The following is a 14,395-nucleotide window of genomic DNA, read 5'->3' on the forward strand; positions in this document are numbered from 1 at the left end:
TTCAGCAGCACCAGCAATCTCAAAACCCACCTGCGGCTCCACTCTGGAGAGAAGCCTTACCAGTGCAAGCTCTGCCCGGCCAAATTCACCCAGTTTGTGCACCTGAAGCTGCACAAGCGTCTCCACACCCGGGAACGCCCCCATAAATGCATCCACTGCCACAAGAGCTACATTCACCTCTGCAGCCTCCAGGTCCACCTGAAGGGCAACTGCCCCGTTGCCCCTGCCTCTGGCCTCTCCATGGAGGACCTGAACCGAATCAATGAGGAGATTGAGAAGTTCGATATCAGTGACAATGCTGACAAGTTGGAAGAAGTGGAGGACAATATCGACTTAACGTCGATCGTGGAGAAGGATATACTGACCATGCTCAGGAGGGAAATGGAAGGAGCTAATCTGAAAGTCTCTCTACAGAGGAACCTGGGAAATGGGCTTATCTCCTCAGGATGCAACCTTTACGAGTCGTCAGATATGTCAGTTATGAAGTTGCCTCACGGTCACCCACTACCTCTGTTACCTGTAAAGGTCAAGCAAGAAACAATTGAACCGATGGACCCTTAAGACTTTTTGGCAAAGTGATTTTTTTTTATTTATGACTTGGCAAGTCAGGGTGCCTGTAGCAGTTGCTTGTACATAGTTTCAATGCTGCAAAGCAATCTTGGCTTACAGTAGTTTCCCTACGCTCTCCAGCTGAAAGAAGGAACTCCAAAGTTACTGTTTTCTCAGGGCATAAAAAGGGGCAAAGGACTGTGCATTGCCTCGCCAGTTACTAAGAGACAATCATCTATCCATAATTATTTTTTCAATGATAGTACTTCATAATTTATTATGCAATTAATCATTCTAAAAGCAATAATTAGGAAAATGTTTACAATGACTGGAAAAATTCATTGTAATTTTTACTTTAAATGTTTTTATTTTTTGTTTTATGGCCATTCCTTGTAGATATTTTTTTTCTGCACATCTGTTTTAAGAACCTAAGATTAGGGTTTCAGTAAATGTATTTTATGTACCAATGTCTTTTAAACAAATGTGGTTTTTCATATTGCCAAAGTTGGACATGTGACATACAGAATCCTAGATCTGTTGGTTTGAAAAAAAAATTCTGTGTACTTTCATGAGCAAATCACCCCACTGGGAATTGAAAAGCAAAAAAAAAAAAGACCAAACCAACAACCCAGAGTAGCAGCAAGCAGGGAAGAAAGAACTTCTCCTGCCTCTCAGAGGAGAGGAGAAAGATTTTTCTACCTGCAGCTCTCCCTGGAACAGATGTGGCACAGCAAACACTGACCTGCCATGGACAATACCATAGGTTTTTAGAAAACAGCTCTAGCCCCACATATTGTCATGTAACTTTAAGACCAAAGGAACACATGAGCTTAAAGTGGCTTTTCCAAAATAGAATCTCACATTCTTTTGTTTCCAAAAGCAGTTTAAAAGCAAAGACACAAATATTATTAATATTCTGCCTAAAAGGGGGTTTGGGCAGATTTCTTTCTTCTGATTTTTGTTTTATTTTGGGTTTTTTGGCCAGAGCCTTCCAGGGATAAAAAAAAAAGATGGTCAGATTCCCTGAGAAAGAAGGGGTTCAGTTTTACTTGTATTTTTCTCTCCCACTTTGCCTGGGTAGAAGTGGGGAGCAAAGTCCTTTCCTGGCACATAAATTTTTTTTCTTCCTTCCTGTACGACTCAGATTTTTCTCAGTATTTGTGTTTGTACATTTTGTGGTTAATTTAATTAAAGAAGAAAAGGGCATTGCAAAGTTGTTGAACAACAATTACCTCAGTGCTTGTGTCCAGTGGTGCAGACAATGCTGTTTTACCTAAATGCTTTGCTACTTTAGAGAAGAAACCAAAATGTGCACAGGGAAAGATAGAATGCACGTCCTTTTATCTTTTTGTTTTGCTAAGCCCAAAGATGATATGGTGATGTTTGAGGTGTAGCAAAGAATACATGTATATTTATAGATATATTTATACCACTATACGATATATGTATATGTATATATATTTATACCACTTAAGTTGTGAGCCAAACCATGTAATAAAACCTATTTTTCATCTAAGTGTGAAAATCAAATGTTATCCCAGTTTTGCAAATAACCAGTGACCTCAAAACCAGAAGGTTGTACCGAGGCATTTATCACTTGCAAATACACACGCACAGCTGAAGGTGAAGCCGGGACTTGCAAACACGTGAGTGACATCATCATGCATCCACGTGTGGCATCTCAGTGAATTTGGTGGGAATGACCCTGTTTTCAGGCCAGGGCTCCTTCAGTCCCCTGCTCTCCTGGCAGTCTGCACTGGGAGGGAAGGAGGCTGGTGGTCAGTCAACAGACAGCCAGAAAATGTAACTGAAAGAACTTGAAAAGAAGCCAAATACAACCCATGCGTGATGTGGTCACAAATCACAGTAAGGGCAGGATGGAAGTCAAGGGGGGACAAGGCCCTTGTCTCATTGTGCCCTGCCACTAACGAGTTGCACAGTCAACTCACATGAATATAAGTAGCATTATTACACACCTCCCTCCATGTATCCCTTTTTGTCTGGTTATGTTCTTAAAAAAATTTTTAAAGTCCACCTCAACAATTCAGGATTCGGTGGTCTTTTTTTTTCAGCAAACTTCATTTTAATGCCTTCTGTTAAAAAAACAAACAATCCTGAAATACAGGTCTCCCAACACAGCTTTTGAAGGGCTCCAGTTCATAACATTTCCACTCCTGCAAATCGTGAGGCTGACATCTTTTAAATGTAGCAATAGTTCATAAATATAGTACTTAATTGTAGGATAAACCAAAGTATCACTACTCTGTCACTGGACACACACTTTTCCTATTATTGCCTGTAGTGCTTTCTTGTATTTGATACAAAATTTACAAGAATTTATATGCATCAGCTTTAAGAATTGTTACTTCTCTTTACTGTTTCCCCCTTCCCTTAGACGTTTTACATGTGAATGTAGCAACAATCAACAGTGTTTTTGGGGGTTTTTTTGTCTCTCTTAAGAAAGACTCTGACCAAAGTTAACAGGCTTTTTACTTTGCTAGAACAACAAACTATCATATGTTTACGTATTGGTTTACATCATTATTTATGTGCAAATTGTCAAATGTAAATTAAATATAAGTGTTCATTGCTTTACTGATGCTTCCCTTGTCTTCAATCTCTCTGCACCAACTGGGTGCGCGGCCTGGTTGTGGCCCCAATGCTGCTTCACTGAGGGCAGTGGTGTCTTCAGCAATGCTGACTCCTGCCTTTGTGGGTTCTGATTTTCCCTCATTGAAAGCTGCAAACAGCAATGCCAGAGCTGAATACCCTGGCTTCATTTTGTACAGAGGTTTCCTCAGTTTCAGCCAGTACCTTTTAAAAAAAAAAAAAGCCAAGAATTTTCTGTGTTTCAATGGAAATACTTGAATGCTATCTGTCTCAGAGATATGTGACCAGGGTTCTCATTTACATTTTTCCAAATGATTGTCATTTCTGGCCTGAAACCATAACCACCAGGACCACAATGACACACTCAAAATGTCAGTGTGAGACCACTTAGTCCTGTCTCAGCATGGTGGGAACTGCATTCAAAACAAACGTGGATCTGTTGTTAAGTGCTCACAAAGGAGATGTGAACACTGCACTAAATCCAGGGGAAGGCCAAGTGTCCACCCCTCCCTCCCCACCTCAGCCCAAGAGTAACAGCAGGCCAGGATGCCCCAGAAAGCTAATTCAACATTTGCTACTTCCATCATTTACCGTGAGATCTAAACCAGAGAGGCCATGTGCTGCCCTGCCCTACCTGAATGTTAAAGAAATAACGTTCCTGCGCATATTGAGACACTCAGCGCCGTATGATGTTTTAAAAGTATTTCACTGTCCTCTTAAAAAAATTCATTTAAACATCTGTCTCAAGAATTTGAAATACTGCCAACACCGAACTGTGGAGTTAAGAAAACCAGAGCACTGTTGTCATAAACGTGCCAAATGCAGCATGTTATATTCCCATATTCGACAGAGCTATTGCTGTAATAATTTTTTGCAAAAAACATAGGATAACCATTACCGCCATAAATCATACTTCATTACTTGGCAGAGCGTTACGTTGTGCTGGAGAGTTATGTCCTGGGGACACTTGTAAGCTTTAGAAGATGTTTAATAAAACACATTACATAAAAAGACAATGCACGTTATAGATCACAGCCTTGCGAGGCCGAGCCCGGCAGCTGCTGCCTTGGTTTCTGGCGGCCCCCAACCCGGATGGAGCCGCTGATGGCATGTGCTCCGAGCAGCAGTACAGCGGGATTCAGCCATGGCAACACCACCACCGCCAGGTCGGATAACCACAACAGCGTTAACTAGGGGCAGGGGGGAAAAGCTAATCGATTTGGGAGCTGCCACAAAACGCAGCCCTGTGACAGCGCGTGCCCCAGCACGGAGCCGCTGGCTGCCTGTGGGCGGGCAGGCCTCATGCCCGTCTTGCTGCCGTCAGTGTGAAAATGTTCAGGGGCCAAACGTGTTGGGCAATGTGGCCTTGCCAGCTGAGCTGCTTTGCCACAGGACAGGGTGAATTACAGCTGAGATAGACTCAAGCACAGATTTAGGGAGGATCCTGCCGTTCTGGCTGGTTTATAAAGCCCAGTGCCTCTCAGCTGGGTACTGGGGAGACACTGCTAACTCCCAGTGTGGCCAATTATGGCCTTGAGGTCGAAAATGAAAAATGTGACTCATTGAGGGGGTATGAGCCCTTTGGGTTCAAATCAGTGTCTGCCAGTGCACGGCTGCGTCTCAACACGTGCTGGGACCGCGTGGGATGCGGCCCAAAACCTTTGCTGTCATTCAGAGGTGTTACATTAGAGTGAGGGAAATAGTTGTGGCTGTAATTAAAGGCAGCCAGGAAACACTTGGCTAATTACTGCATGAGCTGGAGCTGAGTGGATGCAGTGCAGCTGAGGAATGTGCCCATCATGGGGCAGGTATCTGCAAAACACAGGCTGTCATGGTGGCTAAAGAAAAACTCACTGACAGCATCAAAGCAGCCGCCCTGGCACTGAGGGGGAGGTTTCCCTCCTCTGCCCAGGGTTGGGGTAGGCTGGCAGGGAAAAGGCAGCTGCCTGGCCTGGGATGTGGGGGGCACAGGTTGACATTTTGGCAACTTCAGCACAGTCTTGCCTGAACAGCAGAAAAACAAGACTTTTTGTCAAAGATATGGCACTTCCCAAAACCGTAAGTGTTTAATTTTTCATGAGATGATGAAACAGATCCATCCTGCAACCAGCATGGCTGCTGCCCTTCCCATTCTCATGGGAAGTACATGGAAGAGCTGGCAAGGAGCACATTTGCATCCCAGTTGAGGCCACCTTTGTACCAACTGCCATCAATGATAGAGTTTCCAACATGCTGCATGACTCTGCTTTCACTCATTTTTAAGAGATTGGGGAACATTTCCCAGCAATCCACTGTGGCAGCCAAATGGGAGAGGGACCACTAAGCCTCACCAAGTCCCTGCTGCTGCCTGAGTGCTGCCTTCTGATGCAAAGTTGTATTCTTGTCCCATGATAGAGAGGTCAGGTGTCTGCTGTGAGGTGTGTGCAAGCAGACATTGCCTTCTGCTTCAAAGTCAAAGTATCCTTAGTTCCACCATGAGAGCTTGCACCTTGGCACTGGTTGAACGGTGCTCTGCACAGGAAAACCCAGCCCAGGAAAGATGAAATGGTGCTTTCCACCTCCAGGCAGCACAGGCTCTGCTGGCTCAGGCTGTTCAGCTCTACAAACTTCAGCCTGCACAAGCTCACCTAGGAAAGGCCCCTGAGACATCACCCCCGGCACCCTTTTCTAGAGCACAGCAATACAGCTCCCTGTGCCAGCCAAAGCCCAGAGCCTGAACATCTGTCTCCTGGCACTTCAGAGGCACCTGCCAGCCACCACATCCAGCCACAAATTGCTTTCTGAAGCTGGGGGTTACACAGACTGCCTGCCACGATAGGTAAACAAGGGAGCAGAAGCCCAGTAGTGGGGCAAGGATCTGCAGTGACTGGGTGGGTGGCACACACCCCTAAGAGCTGATCCTCCCTGGCAGGGGGGAACTCTGGCACAGGGCATGCATGAGTTTCTGCTCCTTTTTGACACCAGGGCTTGGGGCAGAAACCTGCCCCAAAGCATGGAGACAGGCAGCACCGGTGTGTGCACTGGGCAGAGATCTCTAAAAAGAGATGCCTGGCCCTCCAGGAAAGGGAGATGGACACTCAGAGCTCCCTCCTCCCCGTGAGCTGTCAGCCAGGCACCTTGGTGACATTTGGGTGCAGTGGGCCTTCCTTCCTCCTCCCCAGCTGCACGTGGAGAGATGGTTGGGATGCCAAACCACTTAGGTAGGTGTGACAAAATAGCCCTATTGAAGGGAGCAAAACCAGTATGACTTCCTTATTGTGCAATGATTAATAAAGGCTTTCAGCTCTTTTTCTCCATTAATTGTGAATAAGCAAGTCCTTGATCATTTCCTTATCCAAGGACCGAGTGAGATTCCTTACAGCACTCCTGCCCAAAAAAAACCGCTCGGGGAAGAGAAGCGATTCCTGCAATATTGAAACCACGCACAGCAAAATCAGAGGCTGAAAACCTCTTTCCCAGTTCGCCTGTGCTGAGGACTCAGCTGTTAGAATGTGGTACCAGTCTTAGGGTTAAGGAGACCCAACGCTCCTGCCTTTACCAGCTGAATTTTACACACTAAATCCTAACTTAAATGAACAAAGCAGTGGCCAGCTTTTGGGCAGGAAGAGGAGTGTGGCAGGCAGCATTCTGTATGTGATTTCTTGGATATTATAGTTCCCAGTCTCCCTACAGCTTTCCTATGGCAAAATTTTCTGTGTGAGAGCTGTCCTGTGAACTCCAGGAAACATTTTTCTTCCCCCACCTTCACCTTCTTAGTCTACCTTATGTATTCAGATGACCTTTTGTTTTTAAGGGACAGGTTCTGTACATCTTTACAGACCAGATTTGCTCTTCTTGTCAGCCTCAAAACCCTATGCACAAATTCTTTACTAAGAGAGGGGAGTTTGGTTTCTTCCGGCTACGCTGGAGCCACGTCCCTAGGTGGGGACCCAGTTACCAGGCTGGGTGGTATCCCAGAGAGGTCTCACTTTACTCACAACCAGTCATGAAAAAAACAGAAGTTAAAAATGTTGTAGAAACTGCAACCAGGTGCTAAGGGGGGCAAGAATACATGAAAAGTGAAAATTTGCCTTTTTAATAAGCCGTTACAAGTTGGGTGTTTAGGAGGGAACACGCGCTGGTGCTTGTAGTCATTCAGTGAAGATTTGATGTGTGTGCGTGTTTTTAATGAGACCAGAGGGTGCAGAACAGGGCTCCTTTTCTAATCTATATTGCAGCAATTTGTGCATGTCTGTAGCTGTGGGTGTTATGTGCTTTCTACTCTGAGTGGTGAGTTTCAGTTTGATTCTGCTCTTGAGAGCTGTGGGGACAGTTTGCACTCGCCTTATCAATGCAGAATCCAAATTGCTTCACAGTGCACCCAGCCCCCTGACACTGCAAACTGAGAAAATACGCTTTAAGCACAGAGAAGTGAGAGAGGTGACAACCAGAGGGCTTTTTCTCAGCAGAGCATCCCAATCTGCCAAAACCCTCACAACCCAGTCAGTGGGGCAATAAGCTGCCTCTAGAGCCACAACCTCAGTGCCACAGTGAGAGGCCCCAGCCAGGATCCCAGCTAGCAGAGCCAGGATTCCAGGGCTGGGGCTCTTTTCCTACATCCCCTTTGTCCTAAAATCCTGCTTCAGCCCTGTTCCCTTGCACTGATGTCCCAGCACTGGGGTCCCAGCCTGGCAGCTACAAACGGGACAGCTGCAGGACATGCTTGCCCATCCCCATTCTTCCCTGGGCTGGCCCTGAGCAAGTCTGGCCACAAGCCACTGACCAAAATTGTGCCCATGATTAGAGATGGCAGCAAGGGAAGGGCAGGGCAGGTATGTCCATGGCCCTTGGGAAGCAGCTCTAGATTGGCTCCGAAGGCTTGTGGTCTCAATAGTAACTCCTATGCCCAGCTGTGCAGTTGATTTCCACATGAGCATTGCTATCTTTATATCTGTTTGCTATAAACACCCAGCTTTTAGACTACACACCAATGTCCCTACTGGCTGTCCTGCTGTCCCCACATGGGCTGTGACTGAGAGGAGCCATTCAGGAGGATTTCAGCGTAGCTCCCTGGGGATACCCCAGTTCCTATTGCCCTCCTTGGGAGCCACATGCCACAAATCACTGGGAGACTTGTTCATAAAATACCTGAGTATTTCTAAGATGAAGTTATGACCTACATAGGAACTATGTGCAGATTTCCTTCCTCCCTCAGATCTGCCTGAGTTTGTAATCCCCTCCAGATACAATATTCAGGAGTGACTGTGTTGTTTGCTGCACTGTCGTTTGTCTTGCTTGACCTCAAAAAGGAGCCCAGGAGATGAGGTGGAACAGTGGCTGCAGGTGCAAGTGGTTCAAGATCTGCTGGGCAGGGGCAACACGGCCCAGGCCCTTCTGCTGTGTAGGGCAGGATTATCCTTATCCTGCTAGTGAGCACCCAACAGAGAGGAAGGCTGAGGAGTGGAGGGGACAAACCTTAAAGGAGGCACAGTGCTCTCCAATTTCTTTCAAAATCTTAGCTATTCATCTGAATTGAGGAGGCTAGAAAACAAGGGCCCTCCCTGACCATTAAACCCATTTCCTGAAGCAGCACACACCCCTGCAAAACACTCTAAGTGCCTTGTTAGACATGAACATGCTAAATCTCAGTTTTTTGCCACTGGTCGCTTGTCCATTATCTCCCTCTGCATCCATTAGCCACAAGAAAATGCCTCAACCCCATGCGAGTCTGACTCCAAAAATATATCCAGGGATGGAGCCAGACACAGAGTTCAGTTACAGGTTCTCATTTACCCCAGATTTTGGGTGTTTAAGTCTGGGAATACCAGTTGATGCCATTCCTACTACATTTAAAAAAAAATTAATTTTCAGTGTAATTATTAAATCAGTCTAAACACTAAGGCAGTGATGAGTATCTACATGGGGGAATATATCCAAGATCAAGCTTATCTAACAATGTGGTTTAAGGACAAACTTTTTATTTTTAATCTAAAAAGTTCAGTACTTCAAGGCCAGAGCTAAACAATAAAGACAAGGACCCTGGAGCCAAGATGGCTGTGTTCTGCTTTTGATACGTCCACTAACTAGTAGTGAGGTCTGGAACAAGTCAGTTGACCTTCCCATACAGCACCCAACTCATTTGTAGAATAGGTATAAGACTTGTTCAGGCTGTGGTGTAGGACTAATATTTGTACCTTGTTCTGAGATCCTCTGATCTGTAACTGCATGTATTTTGTTGTTCATAGAGAGAACAATTTGCTTACAGGACTATCTGCAATACCGTAATATTTAGAAATCCTCACTTACGGGCTATGACTACCCTGAACTCAACACAAACTCTCTCTGCCCCAAGGACCTTACAAACGAAGCACTATTAAAAACCCAAAAACCACAGTGGCTAGGTGCACAGCTTAAATTTCCATTTTCTCTCAGCATTTTCCCACGAGGGGATTGCATGTGAGAGCACACAACAGAGAGTCAGATCATGCCCGGATCGGTTGTGCTGGCATGCCATTTGGCAATACAAGAATGACATAAATTAAAGTGAAACCTCTTCACCTCAGCCTAAGTGAAAATGTGAAGAGCAAAGGAGGGTGAGGAGGAAAGAGAGCTATTGATCCATATCTACTCAACAGTCAGATCAGTGGTGTGGTGGCAACAAAAGACATGCCTTTGCTTTTTCAGTAGCTAATAATCTATAGAGAACCATTTCCTTTTCTGCTGTTGAGATAACACATTCGCCACCTCAGCTGCATGCAAATAAATCATGCCTCTGCTTAACTAATTTACCTCTCTGGTGCAGACAGAAGGGCAGAAACCTCCCACCAGCGCTGACTGACATGCTGAACTGAAAAAGGAGCCATCTCACCCAGAACTTTCTGAAATGCTTAAATCATTAGAGGAAACTGCACTAAATGCTCTGCAGGAGAGACATAATGTGAAATTAAATGGGTTATTTTTGCTGGTCTTCAGTCCTGCCTCTGACCCACATGTGGTTTGCAGGCTGGAACTGACACTATCCAAAGAAAAGCATTTGGTATCTCTGCACATAGACCACAGCTGGTCAACAACTCATCCCAGATTTAAACACAGTGTATAACTCTCATCTGTTGCCAGAAATTAATATTACATGGTATTAAAAGCCTGGGCCCCCAGAACTGTGCTGAACTGAGTGGGCCTTCACATTGCTTGGAAACAAACAGGTACCAGGTTGGACATGTGTCTGCATCTAATGGAAACCTTGTTCTGATCAAAACGCTGACACCACTTTCACTCGCTCACATACATTCACCTCTCTCCCTGTGTTACTGCACCACAAGCAAGGTTCAAACGTCAAGCACCAAAAAAAGCTATGAAGAGACAGAATTAATTAAGCTTGTCCACACATAGCTTCAGGAGCAGCCTTGCTTGCAGGGTCACACACTGGTTTTCCCACAGGACTCTTACCTTGCTCAGTGCACAAGGCAGGAAATGCTCATCCTGCATGGGACAGGGCAGAGATGCCATCCCTCTCACCCCATCTTCCTTTCTGGCTACATGGCTCTGGCCTTTGTGCTCCTGCCCCACTCTCCAGCTGGGGCCATTTGCTCTTGAGTGCTTTCAGTAGACTCACTGGAAAGATGGCTGAAGGCTTCACCTGTGTAAGTCAGCATCCATGTGGGAGAGGAAGGTGGTATCCCTAGGCAGGACTGAAAAAGAAAGAAAATACAGGAGTTTGAAGTCAAATACTCTCTTTGGGTGCCCAGAGTTTTCGGGGCAGCTTATCCCACATGTTATTTGACTTAAGCTTATCTTAACCTCAGGGGTCACTGGGAATCCTGAACACCTTCAAACCAAACACAAAACCAGGGATAACTATGCTACATGACCTGTGAAAACTCAGGTTGAGTGACTTGCTCCATGCTATGCACAACTCCTGGGGTAACAGCCAATGGAAAACATTTCCCCTAGGCAGCCCTCCAGTGTCTGGCCATGATAGCCCCTCCATCTATTCCTCCTCTTTGAAGAGACCACCTCCAAGGTGTGGGGTTTACACATTAGAGCCTCCTTTGGTTCCCGATTCCAAAGGCCAAGGGCAAAGGTAACACGCGTCCTGTAAAGACCACATCGTTATACACAGGCATGCAGGACTGACTGACTTAATTCCAGCTTTTCTCAGCCTCTGAGTGCCTGTGATTGCTGCCTCAGTGCTGTCCTCACTGGCTGCCTGGGCAAACTCTGAGGCTTTGGAAAGCAGATGCACTGGCAAGATTTGTCCATTCTGTGGCTGTCCCATGGTATGTCTGCACAACACAGCAGGATTGGCACTTTCCATGTATCAATCCACCAGCTCTGCTAGCCATGGTACTGCTGCTAGGAGAAGCCTGTCACCCATGATGCAGACTGGCATGGGAGGGTGGTGAACCTTCCGCTCTTTCTCTCCATCCCTGTTACCTTTCTCATTCTCCCCTTCCCTGTGCCCAGCCCTGTCCTCTTGCCTTCTAGGTGAGCATCCCTGGGGCTCCTGGATCCCTGCCAGTGCTGCAAGCCCTGCCAGCACACTGGCCATGGGGGACGGCGGCCACCAGCTTCTTCAGTCTTCCCAGAAGGAGAATTTCTGGTGAAGTGAAGCAGTGAAACAGCACCTTTCTTTGGAAAACATGGTGCCTCATAAGTGAGGGGACCCACACAACTAAGGGCAAGGGTGAGATGAAATACTAAGAGAGAGAAAAAGAAAAAAAAAAGGAAGAACATCTTTTCACAGTCTGTAGATGCAAAGTGAAACTGTTTTGATAGATTCAACTCTCCCACATTGAAAGGTCCAGAGTTTCTCATCTCCGACTTTAATCTGAGGCATGAAATTTCACCCATGACTTGACAAACTGTAACATCCATGACGCTTTCTGGCTCCTTGGAAACCTGTTGCCACCCTGCCAGAGCTCTCCTTTAGTATTTTGCTGGGTTGATATTACCAAATTACTCTTTTTTTTTAGGATTTTCCTTATTTTGACACATTTTGCTAATACTTTTCCCTGGAGCTGGAAATCCAGTGATATGGAGCTGGGGCTCTTGTTAGGACACTGTCATCTCCATGACTGGATACAGGCAGCCAGGGAAGAAAATAACTGGGCCCATGCTAGCAAAGTCTTCCCTTTACTGGCAAGTGATCACCCCCAGCTTTTTTGTGGATGCTGAGAAAATTGCTAAAGCTGCTAATGTATGCAAGAGCCATTTGCCTTCAGCCTCTTCAGAGATTCACCTGGCTCAGCAGAGGGCAGATCTGCCCATTGGCAGCCTCATTTTGGATGGTCTTCAACTACAACCCATGTAGTGTACATTTAAATCAAGATTGGCTTCTTCTGAAGCATTTTAAATGACAAGAATTGTGTTTCAACCTGATTTTACAAAAGCTCAGCCATGTGCTTGGCTTCCTGTAGTTAGCTCAAAGGGATAACAATTCCATATACTGCCTTTGAAAGGATTCTTGTTTTGCTCTATTCTATTTTAGTAAATAACTATCTAGCCACAGGGATGAAGGAATTGGTAAATGTTTCGGTTTGGATTGAACATCTTTCAAAAGGAAATGGTCTATCTCAAGGGAGTTACAGAAAGGTTCAAAGGAGTGGGTGAAACTCACTAGTTTGTATCATACAAGGAAACATCCCAGGATTAAAAATCTATTATCCTGGGATTACCCTATGAATTTTCCTCCAAGCATTATGAAAGGTTTCTGTCTCCCTGTTGACAAATCATCTTCTACAATGTTGTCTAAATACACAGTACCTCATCCACTCACTGTCACCATTGTTGTACCCTTTGATTCAGGGGAGATCAGAAGATAAGCCAAAAAAGAGGTAGCTGGTGACTGGTTGTACCACCTGTGAAATATTCATACCTGATGCATTGTTTGCTAGAGTTGATGCTCAGATACTTAGGATATGTTTCCTGCTTACTTCTTCTCCCTCATGACAACGTTCTTATATCATCTTGGTCAGTTTTGGCATTGACACATATAGGAGCCCATGTATGCTCTGCCCTGCTTCAGGGATAACTAATGTACCTCTAGAATGATTTTTAAAAGCTAGGAGTGGGGTAGAACAAAACACAAATTCTGTGCTTTGGAGAAATTTTGTCCTAGTATACACAGAAATCAAATTGTGTTTGTCTCCTCCCCCTGCTCTAAGGACAGAGATAGCATTAGTAATACAGAGCATGTCACTCTTCAAGCTCTCTTGCAGCTTTTAAAACATAGAGAGCAAATGGCAAATTTACCTTTCATCTCCTTCTGAAACTTAAGTTAAGCCTTATTGGTAACAAGTGAAATTAAACTGGTTGTTGCTGTTTAACTTCTCCGTGCTGTTTCCTCACATGAATTAGTCATGACCAACTCTACTTGGCAACTGTCCTTACAAAAAACAGAACAGAGAGAAGGGTTAAGCACTCCCATACAATTTACCCAATAAATTTGTCATACCCCTCATATAGAGTTGTCCCTCCAGTTCTGCCTGCTCCCTAACATATCTGGCAGTTTGAACAATGTTGGCAATATTTGAGCAATTAGGCATTCCAAGTGGAAAGGTTAATACACCTTACCCTCAAATGCAGGGTGTGTTTTGTCTTGTGTCTTTAACCATCCTTGATGAGCATTGATTGCACAACAGCCATGAAGTAGGAAGGTCTTCTTTCAATTGCAGTATGGCCTAGCTTGTTTTGGTTTAGCAAAAGGCCGATAGTCCAATGCAAGGACACGATAAATGCACTTTGACTTGAGAGTTATCGAGGCAGATCAGAAAGAGGAAACTTCACTGCAGTTATCTCTTTCCGAGTGTTAAATGCTTTGGTCATCCTGGCATGGTTGCAAAACCAGGTAAAAGATAACCCATGAAAGAAAACCCTCCAATGGAGCTTGGAATAGGACTGTCAAGGAGCTGTGAGGCTTGCGGTTTATTTCCTACTCTTTTGGTTGAGCAGCATTAGGACCTCAGTTTCTTTTTTGGCAAATTCTCAGAGACAGAGGTCTGTGGTCCAAGCAGCAAGTTCTGGGCAGGAGTGGTCAGGGCTGGAGAGATCTGCAGCCTTGCAGTGGCTGGGACCTGCAAAGATTGCAGTCAACCAGGGTAAAACCACCTCCCAAGCCAGTCAGCCATCCCAGCTGCCACCATCCTCAGCCCAAGCCACTGCTGAAGCTGGAGAGCAACTGTGAATTGCAAACAACAGCACTGCAGAGGAGCAGCCCAGGTCAGCAGGAGGCCAGCAGCTGCTGGACCGGCTGGGGGGG

The 14,395-nt window shown here is 45.5% G+C and overlaps 1 protein-coding gene and 1 long non-coding RNA gene across 11 annotated transcripts in view; one reads left to right on the plus strand and one right to left on the minus strand.

Annotated features, from left to right (window-relative positions):
* Positions 1-2,065, plus strand: part of PRDM1 (PR/SET domain 1) — a 111,204-nt gene extending 109,139 nt beyond the window's left edge. For all 10 annotated transcript variants that reach the window (XM_017739639.1, XM_017739638.1, XM_017739637.1 and 7 more), the window contains one exon: positions 1-2,065. This exon ends at the window's left edge or, in 8 of these variants, runs on beyond it. In XM_017739639.1, coding sequence (XP_017595128.1) covers positions 1-106 — 106 coding nt within the window. In that variant the 3' untranslated portion in view covers positions 107-2,065.
* Positions 2,066-2,871: 806 nt separating this feature from the next.
* Positions 2,872-14,380, minus strand: LOC108448007. Its single transcript, XR_001863762.1, has 2 exons — positions 10,585-14,380; positions 2,872-3,363 (listed from the first exon to the last, which is right to left on the minus strand). It is a non-coding gene; the product is annotated as an uncharacterized LOC108448007 (long non-coding RNA).
* Between the last annotated feature and the right edge of the window lie 15 nt (positions 14,381-14,395).

Source organism: Corvus brachyrhynchos, unplaced genomic scaffold (genome assembly GCF_000691975.1).
Source record: "Corvus brachyrhynchos isolate BGI_N302 unplaced genomic scaffold, ASM69197v1 scaffold14, whole genome shotgun sequence".
In the NCBI taxonomy this organism is placed as follows: domain Eukaryota; kingdom Metazoa; phylum Chordata; class Aves; order Passeriformes; family Corvidae; genus Corvus; species Corvus brachyrhynchos.